The sequence below is a fragment of the Pongo pygmaeus genome, chromosome 10 (assembly GCF_028885625.2).
Source record: "Pongo pygmaeus isolate AG05252 chromosome 10, NHGRI_mPonPyg2-v2.0_pri, whole genome shotgun sequence".
NCBI lineage: Eukaryota > Metazoa > Chordata > Mammalia > Primates > Hominidae > Pongo > Pongo pygmaeus.
The window spans coordinates 16,710,496-16,728,453 of record NC_072383.2 but is presented as its reverse complement, the minus strand read 5'-3'; the positions used below and the strand labels follow the sequence as shown (position 1 = coordinate 16,728,453).

Here is a 17,958-nt window from a genome sequence, read left to right as displayed (position 1 = left end):
ATTTCTGAACCCCTCCTGGCTAATTTCTACTTCATGATAAGCCTGGCATATGTTTCCTAGGTCTCTTTGCCTATTTCTAGTCATTTAATCCTCAGTTCATATGTCAACTCTCTAGGAGGTCTCCTCTACCCCACAATGGGTCTCTATCGTATCAGCCCACTGTGTTTTCATCATAGAACTTGCCTAGTATTTTCCTGCTTTTAGGGTCTCCCCCACCACAAAGAAGAATCAGGAGTTTGTAGGTACTGTTCACTGCTATATTTTCAGGGTCCAAAACATTTTCCTGACTCCTAGTAGATTCTCAGTAAATATATGGAATAAATCAATGATTGTAATGACATTTATTTGGCATCAATTATATGCCCTTGCCATGTTAGCTAGAGTTTTAGACCTCATTCCTATATTATCATTTCTTGTTTCTTGACCATTTTGTTTTTGTTGCTTCATATCACTATATCTGATACAATTTTATTTGTTTAAACAAGTTCATTTTTCAAAGTACATATTCAACTGAAGTCAGTGCTACACAAAGCATGGTCCATGGAGCAGTGCTGGTCTCTGAACTGTTTGTTGCCAGTATGCAACAAAATAAACACAGACACTAAGAGAAAACATATAGAAATATTTATGGACAGTGACATCTTATGTCTGTTGAATCTAATAATAAAAATATCAGGGCTTATATTTTCTATGTCTTTATTTTATGTTTAGATATTTCATTTTTATTGGATTTCACAAATGAATTGACCATGATAGTTGAGAAATTTTTTTAAAAACTCATTTTTAACACAGGTTGAGAAGCACTAATCTGAACTACCACTACCTCTCATTAGAAATAAAATGATGGCAATATTTAATTGTTTAATAAGATTGCAGGTATCAATTTATCATGTATTAGAAGCAGATCCAAGTTTATCTTGCAACAAATAGTGATTGTTTATACAAAAAAAAGGGTTGGTGAGTTTAAAATATATTATATTTAATACAAATACCTGAATTTTAAAAATTGGGGGGAAACTGGGGAAAATATCTTTGGAAATAATCTTTCATCCTGCAAGTACTTATCATTTAATAATAAAACCTATCTGAAAGCATAAAGTAATTTGGATCAGTGTTCATAATAACTCTACTATCTACACAGCACCACTTTGCAAGAGTTTAGCAGAGAACAGGTTGATGAGTAATAGAGACAAGATTGTAAGGAAATGTCAGGAAGTTAAGCCACCCAGCCCAGGCTTGTTCAAATTCAGTCTCCAGACTGTTCATCAACACATTCTCAGTTCTCATCTTACTTAAACCTTAAGTAAACTAATTGAAATAGCTAGAAAAGTCTCATAATAGAGCAGTTCATTCTCTAATAATAAAGAGCAGTCCCTATTACTTCTTTCTTAAGAGAAACAAATCTTGGCCTCTCACAGGGGCTTCTGTCTTCTTGGCCTTACCAGTACCTGGGCCTTCATCTACTTCAGGTAACAGTGACAAAGAAGAGGCAAAAGTGACCATAGATATAAGCCTATCTCCTGTTAGCAAGTACTCCAACATACTCCCAGATGAACTAAACATACTTCACAAAGGCCACCAAAGAGCCACAGCTGTAATCATTCTTGGTCACTACCAATTTGGGCTGGATTTGATTCAGTGACTTAGAGGTGAAAGGCTCCATATTCAATTACCAGGCCCCCAGCTTCCTCAATTAATCAAAGGCTGACATAATGGGTCTATTACACTTCTTGAAGAAAAGACCAGATCAAATCAATATAACCATTTTATAGCTATAAAATATATTAATACATATTCTTTATTTAAATATAAAAACCAAGACTCTGTGGCATATAAATGAATTTCATTAGAATGCATTTTATATAGAATTTTATTATAGGAAACTTGAACACAATCAAAATGACTTTCAAACTATACTTTGAGTTTCTATAGCAGCCTTCTTTGGAGAAACACAAACATTTTCACATCTATTATGGCATTTACCCGGCAACAGTAGTTTGGTGTCTACATAATTTCTGGGGGGATTTATCTGGTCAAAGGGAGTGCTATGAAAAATTGTAACCATCATGATAGCACAGCTGAACTGCTGCCTAAACGGGGGTCTCTTATCTGTCATTGTATCAGGAAACCCTAATGGAGTCAAAGAAAAGGTAGGAACTGAAAGATCATAAAAGAAGCAACAATGAGGTTGCAAATCACTAGCAGTAAGTGACTGCTGCCATCTGAAGCAATAAAGCACTTCTGATCGTACAGCAACAGCCATGCAAACCTAGAAGAAACTACTGGAAAAGTCAAAAGCCAACTAATCTAATCTGAACTCTTAATGACACTATCAACATGCACAAAATCATTTAGAGAGTTCATAGTCTAACCTTATTTCTAAATCCAAGGATAAAGTCAAAGCAGAGATTACATTTCCCTTCATCTCCATGTCACAATAAGAAGCCATCCTCTACCTGCCAAGTAAAATGAGGATGAAAAAATATGAAAAAATAGTACTAGTTCTTTGTGTTAAGGATGTTAAAGAAAGTTCAGTTTATTGTATTCATTAATGCATTAAAGTTAGAGACTTCTGAGAGATTCTGAAGTCCTTAACTTTGGCATATTATTTTGTCACCTTTCTTTCCCTTTTAATATGTTTTCATTGATCTTACCTTTTACACTTTGGACATCAACTGCTAGGTGCCACCATGGGCTGGTCATCAGGATGCCAGAATCACTGTCAGATGCGTGGTCCTTTGAGTCCAACCCCTTGGGTGCTAAAAACTTTCTCACTTCACTGCCCTGAATCCTTGAATCGTTATCTTTCTGATCGGCATCTTGAAAAACTGGAGAACAATTCCTATATTAATACATAATATCTCCACTTACTTGCAGGTTATTCTGTCCTGACAAGCGTTGGGGTGTTGGTTAGTGCACTGAAAACATGCCACCTGCAGTACTGCCATCTTGGCAGAGACGTGACAAGCCAGTTAGACCATGCCAAAGAAAAAAATGGTGGCTGCTACAGAGAGCTCCATGCAGAAGACACAATATTTTTCCTCACCCTTCTCCCTCTCTTCATTTTTCAGCTCCTATACAGAATGTGCATTATGCAGGTAAGGACAGGCGATGAGCACTACCCCAACAACAGGAAAGTGACTGCATGTCAACAGTGCAAGTCAAGGTGAATTTTCTCCCCAACGAGCGCTTTCCATATACGTTGGCAGGCAGTTATCCCATAGAAGCTTCTCATCATTAAAGGCTCTGATTTCCAGAGCTAAGCGGGGTCAGGCAGACGCATACCTGAGGAGACCGTGGGATGTGTTTCTTTTGTGGAGCTATAAATGTCTGTCAGTAGGTGCAGACAGTACTTCAGAGTGCATAGTCGTAAGGCGTAAGAGCAGTGCACGAACATATCAGATCTGTAGGCAATTACCAAACTTCCCTTTAGCCAAAGGTTTTGCCTTCCTCCCTCATTAAACCTTTAGAAAGTGGTACTAACAAGTAGCTAAATTGACTGATTTGAGTACCACCTCCACTGTACTCTTAAATATAAGTACTAATGAGCAAGTGATTCTCTCCCCACCCACTCTATTAATTCCTTGGGGAATTCATTCCTGTGCTGTGAGAAAATCAAGGGAAAATACTAAGTCCAAAGTACGTTTTATAGATATATGTGATTTAAAATTTTTTTTTAATGTGGTTAGAGTTAAAGACTAACTTATTTACTGAGAAAAATAAATGATTACAAAAGTCTTTGAACAAATCTGGGACTTTGTTCATTGCTAACTCCCAACTTGGAATTTAGAAGACTCATGAATGAATCATTGCTAACTCCCAACTTGGAATTTAGAAGACTCATGAATGAGTTACATTTAGAAATCACAGAATAATAGAGCTGCAACAAAATTTAGAGATTAACTTCATAAACTACTTTATTTGTTAAACAGGAACCTTAGGCTCAGAAAAATTAAGTGACTTTCTTTTGGTAGAGGTGAGGCGCCGTAGGTCACAGTTAATAGTAGTGTAAGGGAAGGCGGAATCTGTCCTCTGCCTCTCAGTACAGTGCCTGCCCCTCTAAACCAGGGGTTAGCCATCCACTATCTGAAGGCCAAATCCAGTCCACTATTTTTGTACATCCTGTAAGCTAAGAAGATTTTTACATTTTTATATGTTTGAAAAAAATTAAAAAAAGAATAGTATTTTCTGGCACATGAAAATTATATAAAATTTAGCCCAGTGTGGTGGCTCATACCTGTAATCCCAGCACTTTGGGAGGCCGAGGCAGGCAGATTACCTGAGGTCGGGAATTCGAAACCAGCTTTACCAAAATGGAGAAACCCCGTCTCTACTAAAAATACAAAATTAGTCAGGTGTGGTGGCCATGCCTGTAATCCCAGCTGCTTGGGAGGCTGAGGCTGGAGAATCGCTTGAACCCGGGAGGCAGAGGTTGCAGTGAGCAGAGATCATGCCATTGTACTCCAGCCTGGGCAACAAGAACGAAACTCTATCTCAAAAAAAAAAAAAGAAAAAGCAAATAAAAATATATAAAATTTAAATTTTAGTGTCCATAAATGAAGTTTTATCAGAACACAGCCATGCTCTTTGTTTTGTCATATCTATGTCTGCTTATGCACAAAAATAGCAGAGTTGAGTAATTGCCACGGAACCCATATGTGGACATATTTACTATCTGGCCCTTTACAGAAAATTTCTTGACCTCTAGACTAAATAATGCATGAAAGCTAGTCTGATTTAGGAGATTCAAACTCCCTCTTGACTCTACAATAGTAGTGGGCACAAAAACAGAATATAGCAGAAATATTACCCATATATGTAAGCATTAATATAATAAAACATCTTAGACTGGAGGAACTGATAAACAGTACAAAATTACTACATGGCCCATAGCTAACCTCAAAAGCTTATGTGCAAGTAGCACAGAATACCAGTTCCTTACCTTCATAATGCAATGACACCTGACATTTCTTTCCATGAAGTTGGACCCTTCTTTGCACACTGTCATATATTTTTTAATTTAACATAAATTACAATAAATTTTGATAAGCTAATTTTTAAGCATATCACCAAATCTAGATGTGCAACTTATTGCAAAGCACAGAAACTAATAGTTATTGATCACCTATTATGTGCCATAGCTTCTAAAAATGGCTTCACAGTATGTAATTTAATCCCCACAGCAAGGCTACATGGCTATTACTCTCCTAAATCTGAGGCTCAGAAACTAAGTTGCAACTTGTTCCCAGTCACCTTGCTAATGTGTGGCAGAGCAACATCCCAACTCAGGATTAGTGTCAAGGGCCATGCTTTATTATCCTCAATATCACTCTTGCATTGGGTTAAAAATCCCTGATACAAACTACACAGATTCAAAAATTATATACAGTAATGTTATGCTAGAAACTTCAAAGAAAATGCTTAGACCATACTTCACCAGGGAGGCAGAGGAATTTCCAGTAGGATAGGCTGGGATTAGATTTTTGCCCCCAGATGAAATAATCACCAGTACAAAGGCAATCAAAGTACCAAGAATAAAACATCACAGAATTTCATACATATTTTAAATTTAGTAGCCATTATTGACCTTCAGTTGCAAGACATACATCTAAAATATGTTGATATTACGGCTGATGAGGTTGCCATTTGACATTACTGACCAGTCAAAGGTGAGAATGAATCTCTATTGACAGCAATTATTTCTGAATACTCACAGGCTTGGATGAAATAAAAGTATTTAAAATTTTACAGGGCAATGATTTTAGAACTTGAGGCAGAGGCAGAAATGATTTCAAGCTTTCAAGACACTGCAGCCTTTTCTAAGATTAGGCAATATATTAATATTGCTTCACTAAAGATTAATAGTACATTTGCCACATTATTAAGTTAACAGATTTCTGTGTCTGTGATTCATGCCGATAATAACTTTATTCCTATTAACAATAATTCTCATTTGAAATCAGTAACAGAAACTTCCAAGTTGTGCTGGGAGCCTTTCAGTCTTAGAGTTGTTCTGCTGCCAGCACTTTTTGTTAAAACACATCATTCATTTTCCTCCGATGGGGGATCTGTGCTTAATAATTTTATTGAAGTATGGCAGAACTAACTAATGTTCCTTTAACTCTTGCCATCTGTACTCAGCCGAAACAATCCTCGTTTACTATGCTAAGGGTCAAATTAAAGATTGGAAGATAAATGATCACCAGGACACATTGTCTATAGAAAGAATCTCAGTGAAAATGTGGTCTTATCCTGTGTTTGGGCAGTTAACATGGCAATAGGCTCATTTTACAATTGGTGGACTTGGTAACAGCTGTACTGACAACATAACACTGATTCTCCATATATACCCTCTTGAATTGTACAATTGAGTCTATAGAAGGGGTTAGCAAAGGTTTCAAATGAAAAGTTATCATCTGGATATTTGAGCAAGGCTGCTCTTCCAGGATGGTGGTGAAGCAGGGATCCTAATGCAGCTCTTGTACCATAAGAGTTTGGAGGATCCATTCCTCAAGAAGACTTGGTTGACTTTCTATGACACTCAATAGCTTTGTGTACCACTGGGAATTAAAGAAATACTATGCGCTACTAAAGATCATGATGGGCCGGGCGCGGTGGCTCACGCCTGTAATCCCAGCACTTTGAGAGGCTGAGGCAGGCAGATCACGAGGTCAGGAGATCGAGACCATCCCGACTAACACGGTGAAATCTCATCTCTACTAAAAATACAGAAAAATTAGCCATGCGTGGTGGCAGGCACCTGTAGTCTCAGCTACTTGGGAGGCTGAGGCAGGAGAATGGCGTGAACCTGGGAGGTGGAGTTTGCCGTGAGCCGAGATCACACCACTGCATTCCAGCCTGGGCGACAGAGCGAGACTCCATCTCAAAAAAAAAAAAAAAAAAGAACATCATGAAGCTGATGAAGCTGTAACAAAGCTCATGTACTAGAAAAGTGAAGAGACACCTCTTTCATGTGACATCATCCCTTGGTTCTGATATCACACCTGGTTGCCAAGAGGATTGGAATACACTAAGAGGCTCCAAATTAGTGTTAGTTTTAGTTAGCATTGGGGTTATTTTTAAAATGAAGAAATTCTAACAATACAGCGAGGATTTGGGGTGGAGCACAGGGTTTAAAAAAAAAAGTTGTATCTTTCACTTTATCATGCAAACCTTTTTCATGTCATTTCCTTTATGGAATTCTAGCATCACGTAATTAGTTTGAAGGGAGGGCAAAGACACAAGAAGCGTTTTTTTTTTTTCCTCCCTCTGTTACTTAGTTCACATTGGAAACAAGGCCTCTCTAAATAGCCCCCTCAAAGACAGCCTACAGCAATTAACATGTGTCCACATTGGGCCCTTCTTCTTAGGAAAAAGTCATTTCTATATTGCCACCAAACTAGATGCTTTTTAAAGAATCTATTCTAGCCTCATTTTTTTCATCAGGGTAAAAACAGACGGCTTTAGTATTTTTTACTGGTTTTCTATTAGTGTTCATGAAGAAAAGTCATTTTGCTTATCTACAGAATTTAAGTTATTTGGCTTTTTATGTGTCATCTTAAGCACAAAATTGGGGCCATCATTACTTTTCATAGAAAAATTGAGAGAGACTAAATGATGATAGAGTCTTTCATGAGGAATGAGTACTGTTGTCAATAGACTAGACAGAGCTCCTACCACCACAGATGAAGACCCTTTATCAGCTCATAACTGGGAACTTGAAAAACTAGGGAACATCCAGCTCATCCAGCACAGAGTACGTGCAAGAGGGAAGGCCTCTGGTGGACGATGCTTTCTTCAAAGTTAAACAACTGTCTTAATGCATGGATGTTTCCCTCTCGAATACAGATTCCTTCAGGATATTATCTGCAAACTATGAATTCCAACCTGAATTTGGATGGATTTCTTCTGCCAATTGCAGTAATGAATGCCATCAGCAGCCTACCATTACTAATTCTGGCTCCTTTTCTGGAGTATTTCGGCACCTGCCTGTTTCCCTCTAAGAGAGTTGGATCATTTCTGTCAACGTGCATCAGTAAGTACAATTTAACCATTTCATGAGAATCGTTTGAAACTTTTTTAAAACAACATTCTGCTAAGATCCGAACTAGCTATATGCTCCTGAGTAGTGTCAGATTTTGACAAATTGGAAAACAGGTGAATTTGTGACTGATAACATCCATCTTCTGAAATCTCTAGCCAGACATGTGTCCTATCTTCTTCCCATCCTTTTATGTTTATGTCTCCTCAGAAGACACACCTGATATAAAGAGATGGTGAAATTTCCAGCACTAACAAATGACCTATCCTTAAAGTCAGGCAGTCCTTACCCCTTAAGTTTATGTCAAATATGTTTTTAAAAATAAACATAGTTAATTCCAAAAGATCATTTTAATTTCTGAATCGGTAACAAAATTGATTAAGGATTAGTATTGTAAGTTACAGCTTCAATACAGTACTTTATCAAATAGTAAGTGGTATAGAAATAATGCCTTTTAATCATTTTTTAAAGTGAAACAGTTTAGGATATCATTCTCAGAACATAATCAATAGGACATAAAATAAAATTTATCTGATTGAAATGGGAGAGAAGGATGGAAGTCCATTCTGATCATACTCTCCTCTGCCTGTCTTCCTTCGACACCATCAGGGAACAAGAGAACAGTGCAGGTGCAGTAAAACAAGTTTCAATCTAAGAATCAGAGAACTCTGCCATTGAACTGCTCCTGGTGAGTTTGAAAAAGCCACTGAAACTTTCTTGTTTTAGTTTGCTTTTTTTTTTTCATTGAGGGACATACCCTAGATAAATTTTGGATCATTTTGTTCTGTAAAACTTTTGAAATCACTCAGGATGACATCAGTGCCCAGAACGTAGTCCAGACACATAGCAAAAGCTCTATAAATGTTAGCTATTATTATGAGTCATTATGTGCAGGTGACACATTTAATTGTTTGGTGAGCATAAACAGAAAGCAAAGGAAGCTTGAAATTCTTAAGTAATATCATGCAATGGTAACCTAATGTCTTATCCTCTACTTGAGAAACAATTCTATTGAAATAGTCAAGGTCAGGCATATAGAAGATTCTCTTCTCTCAGTTAACCTGTTCTTATTCTTTTTTTTTTTTTTTTTTTTTTTGAGACAGAGTCTCGCTCTGTCGCCCAGGCTGGAGTGCAGTGGCGCTATCTCGGCTCACTGCAACCTCCACCTCCCGGGTTCACGCCATTCTCCTTCCTCAGCCTCCCAAGTAGCTGAGACTACAAGCGCCCACCACCACGCCCGGCTAATTTTTTTTTTTGCATTTTTAGTAGAGACAGGGTTTCACTGTGTTAGCCAGGATGGTCTCGATCTCCTGACCTCATGATCCGCCTGCCTCGGCCTCCCAAAGTGCTGGGATTACAGGCGTGAGTCACCACGCCCGGCCAACCTGTTCTTATTCTTAAGAGACTTAGGAGACTATGGCAGTCTTCTAGTCACAGATACTTTTTGTTGCTTCTCTGTTTACAGAAGTTACATTTCATTGTGTGTGTTTCCTGTTCTTTATCTACCAGATCACTCAAGATTACATCATGGAGTGGGTTTATTTTTGGTTAGAACTAAAAGTGACTAAACTCACCTTAGTTTATTTTATCATCTTCAATTATAGAGGAGGACTTTAGTACATAAACTTTTGTGATGTTTTTCTTAAGCCAGTAACCCCATCTTTATTTATTGTAATAGGCTTTAGCAAACTATAAATCTTTAGGTTTTGACAATCCTTAAGTCTTAAAAAGTGCTTTTCTGTCTGCCAATGTAGGAATCCAAAAGCCAGCACATATTTGGTGAATGTCCAGGATTAGCAGTAAAATAAAGATAAAAAAGGAAAAGTAAGACATGGTTTGTATATACCTTCAGCAAGTCCATGATTGAAACATAATGCATGCAGGACAAAATAGGAGTAAAATCATACTGTGAAATGCCAAAAATCTCAGCAGTTTTGTACAGTGTCATGAAACATCCCAATCTGAGCTTCCAAATCATGCTTAATTACCAGAAATTTTAAAATTTTGGGTACCCTAGAAAAATATTCTATACAACATGGCTAAAATAAATTCTTCCTGAGAATAAGAAATCTTAAATTCACTTTGAAGTTAAGCAACTTTCTTTTGGACAATTCTCTATTCCCGCATATTTGAAATCATATCTATTCCTAAAGAAGAGTATTTTTTTTCTGGATTTAGAAAAGTTAGACAGAGTTATTTAGTATATTGTTTGATGTTGTTAATGAATTAAATATTCCCCTTCAAGATTGGTAACAAGACCTATTGCACAGGAAAAAGGAAAAACTAGACTCACTTCAAAAGAAACTAAGCTACGTTCCAGTGGGTACAGAATACTGATTTCAGTTGTTTCTGAACCCTACTCCATTCATTCATTGATTTGCATACTTGTACGTTTATTTGCATAATGTTTTGCTATGGGAATATAAAAGTGCGATGATATGCGTCTTTTAAACTAGATATTTGCTTCAGTTTTCCATATGCTGGTTATGATTAAGAAAGATTAACAAGTTTTATCAAGACATAAAAGTACCAACCTGGGGTACTTTTTAATACTAATTTACATAATTGAATTAGTCTAATATTAAAGTTACCTTTCACTTTGAACTCAAGTGCCTGAAAATGTGGGTGAAGTATATAGGTATATGAATTATGAATGAACATATATTTGTGAGTTCCTAATTTGAATTTGGGAACCTTCATACACATATTACATTTAATTTCATGATAAATCATCATTTAATAGATCAGGGTCACAAAGATAGTGTCATTTGAACAGGTTTTCTGATTTTAAGGGCATAATATTATTATTATTATTACTATTACTATTCTGCTTAGCAGCTAAACGTAGCTGTTAGATTATAGAAGTTAATGTATTGATATTAGGTTGGCATCCTTATTGATATTTCCAGTTAGCGCTATGAAGTATCTGAAAAACTCCTTTTGTCATCACAATGGGCAGTTACTCCCTATGCTGTCACACACCCTTCCACATTCAGTCATTCTCCTTCCAGGGACTGTCATGTTTAAGGAGGCAGATGGTAAAGTCGATGACAATGCCTAATGTTTTACATGCAAAATCACAGCCCAGACCAAGAGTGAGAGATGGGGAAATCTTACCCAGCTGGTCAAACTAGAAATTTATAAAGAAAAAATAAGCTTACTTTTTTATCTAGCTCATAAACAATGCAATAACAAAGGTGTTTCTGATTCAAGATGCAACATTCCTGAGTTCATCACCTATGGAGGTCAAGAAATATGTCAGGGTCTCCAACTATTAAAAAGAAAAATCTCTAAGTCTTCCAAGACTGTGAAAGGCAAAGACTTCATAGGCTCAGAGTGTTTTATCAAGGGTTGCATTTTCTTAATATTACACTTGTGTGGATTTATCTATTTAAGTCAACCTTAATTCACTAAAAATCCAGAACTAATGATATTGTTGTAATTTATCCTCTGTCATAATTGGGTTTACTTCATTTTATCTTTTTTTTAAGTTCAAAAATGTTTACACTATGAGTATTTCCTTTCCTTAGCATTAATTAAAATCCTGCAGTATGGAGCATTCAGTAGTTAGTGCTGACACACACAAGTATTAATCTGACTAAAATTAGCCTAATTAAGATTGTTATTAAGGCTTACACAAAGCAGAAGTGTACAACACAGTAGGTAGCAATTATCTTGGCTTTTAAATAACATTTAAATTGAAATGTAGATGAAATATATTCACATAACTGCAATACCTTTTTCTTTAAAATAAAAACATGAAAATTCAAGTTCCAGCTAAAAGTCTTTTATGGTATAGTCACAGTCAGTGTAGGTCCCTGTATACATAACCAGTAACTTCAACTAGTTCTAATAATTTGCAGTCGTATAAAGTTCTTTTTGTGGTTGAAAACAAAGTGGTTGCTAAGCTAAAAACCAAGTCAAGGATTCAGTTATTTTCATTGCAAGTACAATTATCTCAGGGAAAATTATTTTTTGATATAGCTTTCAAACTGATATATTTTCCCAAGAAACATCATGGTATGTACCCATTGTAAAATACTTGATAGGAGGAACTGTGTAAACACCAAAAGAAGGAAACCATGAATTGTAAACATCTAGCCTGAATAAGTCATTCATTCGGTTGCACATTTGTTTGATATAAGCACTTTAGTGTTCTCAATTCTTAAATGTAACATCAGGTTAGAATTAAATCAGAGGTGAGGTAGATCATCTAATATGTAATCTGAAGCAAATAACTGATGCCTTATAGAGATACATTTGTGTATTTTATCTCTATGTAAATGATTACCTGTTCTACATTCAGAAATAAAACATAAACTGAAGCTGGGTCTTCTGAAATGAATTCCAATGGTCTACAGAGAAACAAAAGATAGAAGGTCATATATATGTATATATACGTATATATACATATACACTTATAACATGTCATGTGTTTTGTATATATTATGTATAAAAACATGCCACAAATAGGGGAAAACAATAAAAATAAAACAATATGTCACCCTAAAAAGTGAGTGACAAATATCTTCCCCAAAGGCAGCAGATACATAAGACAATAAAATTATAGCTGTCTTTATGAGAGTAGTTCATGAACACTGAATGATATATTCACACTGAGCAAATTTCCTATCCTGGGAATTTGCCAAAATCATGGATCCAAGGGGAATTTCTCAAGGACTCAACAGAATTTCATACTTAAGGTTGTGAGCTTACATATCAGAAACTCAAACATCACACTACACATAGAAACCCATAGTTTTCTCAGCAAATAAATTTACACCTAAAGAATCTTATACCAATACCTAAAGAATCTTAACACGTCCACTTTTTTAATATAAGTTCAGCTTCATTATGAAATCACAAGTGCAACCCTAATGTTTCAATAAACTCGGAATGTCTTTCATTTCATTGTAGACTAATTTGGAAAATTATTACATGGTTCAATAATAGCATAAATTATAAGAACTTCAAGACTCTTGTGGACTTGTCTGCAACCACACAGGCAGTATTAAAACACACATTATTTATCTGAATATAATATCTCCTATGCAACCATTGTGCTTTATCTTGTAAGTACAGATCTGCTAGAGGTTTAAAATGTGTGCATTCTGATACACTGCACTCTGCTTTGGGTGTGTTATTATCTCATACAAGTTAAGAATTAAAAATGGAGTGGATTAAATTTAGGTTGGAATCAAAGTTTGCTTTAAATTTTAAGAAAGTTAGTTTTCATTGGCACCAGAGTGCAGTAGCAAATAAGAAGCAAACATAGATCCTTAAATACGCTAAAATATGCTTTGCCCTAAAATACCTAGGTAAATGAGTGCTATGGTTTGTATGTTTTTGTTCCCTCCAAAATTCATGTTGAAATGTATCCCCAATACAACAGTATTGGGAGGTGTTGGTTTTGGGAGGTGAGTGAGTCATCAGTGTTCCATTGTCATAAATGGGATTAGGTGCTCTTATAAAACGTCTCGATAGAGTTCATTCCATTTGCTCTTCTACCTTCTGCCATGTGGAACGTGCCATCTTGGAAGCAGAAAGCAGCCCTCCCCAGACAACCAAGCCTACCAGCACCTTGTCCTTGAATTTTCCAGCTTTTAGAACTGTGAGAAAAGAAATTTCTGTTCTTTATAAATTACTCAGTTTCAGACTTTTTTTGAATAACAGCACAAGCAAACTAAGACAATAAACTAAATATGTGTGCTTTGCTTGAAATTTTCTGGAGAAGTCTTTCATTGGATTTTGCTAGATCAGGCCTGATAGTGTTGTATGCATGAGGATTGCTTCTCATAGTTTAATTTGTGTAAGAATCATCTAGAGACCTAGTTTAAATGCAGATTCTGAGTCACTGGTTCTGGAGCAGAGCCTGAGATTCTGCATGTCTAACAAGCTCCCAGGTGATACCTACGCTACTGGTCAGGGAGCACACTTTCAGTATCAAAGACAAAGAAAGTGGCCCAAAAGACTGCTCTTTCAAGTTTCATGCATGTGTATAGGCAGCAGCGGCCCAGATAAAATGCCACAATTTCTCACTAGGCCAGAACGAAAGTTCGGTAACAGGCAATAAAAGCTGATGACTAAACCAGGGGTTAGCCAATCACTACAGCTCATGGGCCAAATCTGGCCCACCGTCTGTTTTTGTATGACCTGCATGGTAAGAATGGTTTACACAGATGAACATTTGCCACTGATTTGATAACAGAAAACACCTTTGAACCCCAATTAAGTGAAATTGCATCGCCCTTCCAAAAGAAATAATTTTAAATTTTATCAATTTAAAAAATCATAGAAATTTATTTTCTCTCTTGTTACATAAGTACCTACTTATCCTCAATTTTGTTGTTTTTCTCACAATGTCTGAAATATTTATTACTGGCCTTTTACAGAGAAAAAAAATAGTGACCCTCGTCTAAACTTTTGCTGATAATGCCATAAACTTTCCTTCATAAAATATAAACATTTTTACATAGCACAAGTAACCATCAAAAAAATAAAAGGGCATGATAGTTTTAAAATCTAAATTACCTCAAATTAGTTAGGATAAGGGGTGTCTTAGAAGATACTCACAGAATTCAAATTCTAAAAGGAAACCAAAGAAAGCAACTTAAATTACTGTTGAGAAGTCTAGTGCTTTTCTTTCTTTCTTTTTCTTTTTCTTTCTTTATTTCTTTCTTTCTCTTTCTTTTCTTTTTCTTTTTTTCTTTCTTTCTTTTTCTTTCTTTCTTCCTCTCTCTCTCTTTCTTTTTTTTCTTTTTTAGACAGAGTCTAGCTCTGTAGCTCAGGCTAAAGTGCACTGGCGCAATTTTGGCTCACTGCAAACTCCACCTCCTTGGTTCAAGCAATTCTTGTGCCTCAGCCTCCTGAGTAGCTGGGATTACAGTTATGTGCCACCACACCCAGCTAATTTTGGTATTTTTGGTAGAGATGGGGTTTTGTTATGTTGCCCAGGCTGGTCTTGAACTCCTGGGCTCAAGTGATCCTCCCACCTCGGCCTCCCAAAGTGCTGGGTTTACAGCTACAAGCTGCTGCACCTGGCCAGAAGTCCATTGCTTTTCTGATGCTCATCCTTGTGTTACAATCTCTTTTTCTAAAAGGAAAGCTCTTCTCTCTTTTCATGCTATTCTAAAATTTCATGTTATTGTACCTTGGTAAAGGTCGTTTTCAACCATTGTACTTTTGACCCAGGTGGGCTCTTTCAATTAGAAAAATTTTATTTTTTTTACAAAAGTTTCCTTTCTTCCATTTTCTTTGTATTTCCTTTTAAACTCCTATTGATCAGATGTTGGACCTTCCTAAAATAACTCAATAAGTCTCAATATTTTTTCTTCAAATGTTTATAAGTGTGTTTGTTTGATTTTTATCATTATTGTCTTTTTTGCTTTGTTGTTTCTCTATATTTTTGGAAATTTCTTTGACTTCATCCTGCAAATTTTCTGCTGAGTTTTGTATTTCAGCAGTCATATTTGGTTTCTAAGATTTCCTATTATTCTTTTTTCATAGCTACCTATTATTGATTGCATTAACTACAGATTACCCCCACTTGGTTTTTGCTTGTCGCCTTGTTTTTCACATGGGAAGCTTTTCTCAAATGTCTGGTGATCTTTGGATATCTATTCTTATAGACTGTAAAATAATAGTATTAGTGAGGATGATATGACTTTGTACATAAGTGAGACTTGTTTCCCTATAGAATCATTTGGCAAGGAACCAGTCATATTATTATGAGGATCTCCCCCCAGTTATTATATGCAGCAATCTTTTAATGGAATTATTCAGCTTATTAAGAGAAGATTTCTTCAGCCTCCTGCTTTGAGGCATACTTCCTAGTGCTGAAAGTGAGGTGTGGCTGTGTGCAGATAGGAATGGAGGATGTCTCATCATTCAAAATCCTAGTTTTTACCCATTTTTCATTTTCAGCCTCAGCCTTCTCTGAATTCAAAGTCACACCTATTTAAATTCTGCAAAGTAATCTCCAGTCTCTTACCGGAGGAGGAGATGGAACACATACTCACCTTGTTTCGTGGGGATAGAATTGGAGACTTGACAATTTCACTGTTCAGAGCACAGACTTTCAACCAGTCCTTGCAGTTTTCCTTCTGAGTCTTACCCCATCTTCTGAAATACCTGGTGCCTTCAAGTCATGAGCTTCTAAATGATTCCTCAGGGGATTAGGAGGATTAGTGTCACACTTTTTCAGTCTCTCACTCAGCTGTCAGTTTAGATTGTAGCTCTCTCATTTATTTTTCTAAATCAGTTATCACTTCTCTTTCCAATTTCTAAATTTTTTTCAACTTTTTTCCACCATTGTTTTCTCTTTCTCTGGCTTTTTACCTTTTCCAAATTTCTTTGCCATCATTTAACTAGAATCATGAGAAAGAAAAATAAAATTGTGTGGTCAATCAGCCACCTTAACTGGAAGTCCCTAAACTGCTCTAGATATTAGAATGTAGATAAAAATCTTCTTTTAGTGGAATAGGATCTTAAAAGTATTCTAAATCTGCATAGTTCTTTCCAACTTTCTTTTCCAACTTGCAAAGAATTTGCACCATTATGCATTATCTAATACCAAATTTCGTACAAAAGATACTTGAGAATTTTTAAGGTAAAGTGACCGGCCAACAGTGGAGACTATTTAATTAGAAAAATACTTGGCCATTATCTAGGTCCTAAACTTTGAAGAACATAATTATGTGAAGTTTTTTTGTCTTTTTTTTTTTTTTTTTTTTTTTTTTTTTGAGATGGAGTCTCGCTCTGTAGCCCAGGCTGGAGTGCAGTGGCACGATCTGGGCTCACTACAAGCTCTGCCTCCCGGGTTCATGTCATTCTCCTGCCTCAGCCTCCTGAGTAGCTGGGACTACAGGCGCCCACCACCACGCCTGGCTATTTTTTTTTTTTTTTTTTTTTTGTATTTTTGGTAGAGACGGGGTTTCACCGTGTTAGCCAGGATGGTCTCGATCTCCTGACCTCGTGATCCACCTGCCTCGGCCTCCCAAAGGGCTGGGATTACAGGCATGAGCCACCACACCTGGCCTTGTCTTTTTTAAGAATTAAAAAATAAAAAAATACTCAAGTGCCTTATTCTCTTGGTGTAAATATTTAAAACTTCATCTAAATTTTGTAAACAAATTGAATAATTTAACATCATTCTAATTGTTTACTGTAATGTTAAAAGCAAAGCCTATGGGACAAGTATTAAATTGTGCTTCTATTGTCTGGGATAGTTCAGCTCTTGCACTATTAGGACAAAAAAAAAAGCTCAGTAAAATAAGCTGCAAACCTCAGCAACCAGCTCTAATTTTACCGTAGACTCTATCTTTAGTTTAAACTCATCAACAGTGGGTTGTTGAAACTTACCTCTCTATCCTCTCAATTTCATTCCCATCTACTCATTCTCGCCAAGTGACTAGCCTCCCTAAGTTGCAAGAATAAGATTATATGGTAAATATATCCTCAAATTCACTTTTCTATTTGTCAATATTCCCCATATTCTAAACATTCTATACATTTCTTTTCCTTTAGAGGATAACTTTTTTCTTTCCTTTCTGGGATTTAACTTGGGCCCCTAATCCTTTTCTCTCTCTCACCTACTTCAGGATGTTTCTATATTATTTATTTTTTCCTCATATATCTTTATTTTTTCCCATCTGCATTGACTCCTCTTCCACCTATACAAACATTACTAAGCCTTTCACATCTTATAAAAGAGCTTCCTGTGATCCTGCTAACTTCTTAAGCAATTTGTGTAGCCTTCTCCTTTTCTGCACACCAAACTTCTTAGAAGATTAGATGACACTACTTACACATACCACCTACTCATTGTTCAACCCCTTGCTTTCTGATTTCATCATGGGAGTCCTGTTGAGTGTAAAAGGTAACTGATAATCCATTCTTCAATACAGTTGACTTGTCAC

General features: G+C 36.3%; 1 protein-coding gene across 1 annotated transcript in view; it reads left to right on the top strand.

The window, feature by feature from the left end:
* The window catches only part of SLC15A5 (solute carrier family 15 member 5), an 88,649-nt gene that overhangs the window by 30,090 nt on the left and 40,601 nt on the right, over window positions 1-17,958 (top strand). Inside the window, exons 4-5 of the mRNA XM_054445159.1 lie at window positions 2,878-3,098; window positions 7,849-8,035. Of these exons, the coding sequence (XP_054301134.1) occupies window positions 2,878-3,098; window positions 7,849-8,035 (408 nt within the window). The remainder of the gene's footprint in view (window positions 1-2,877; window positions 3,099-7,848; window positions 8,036-17,958) is intronic.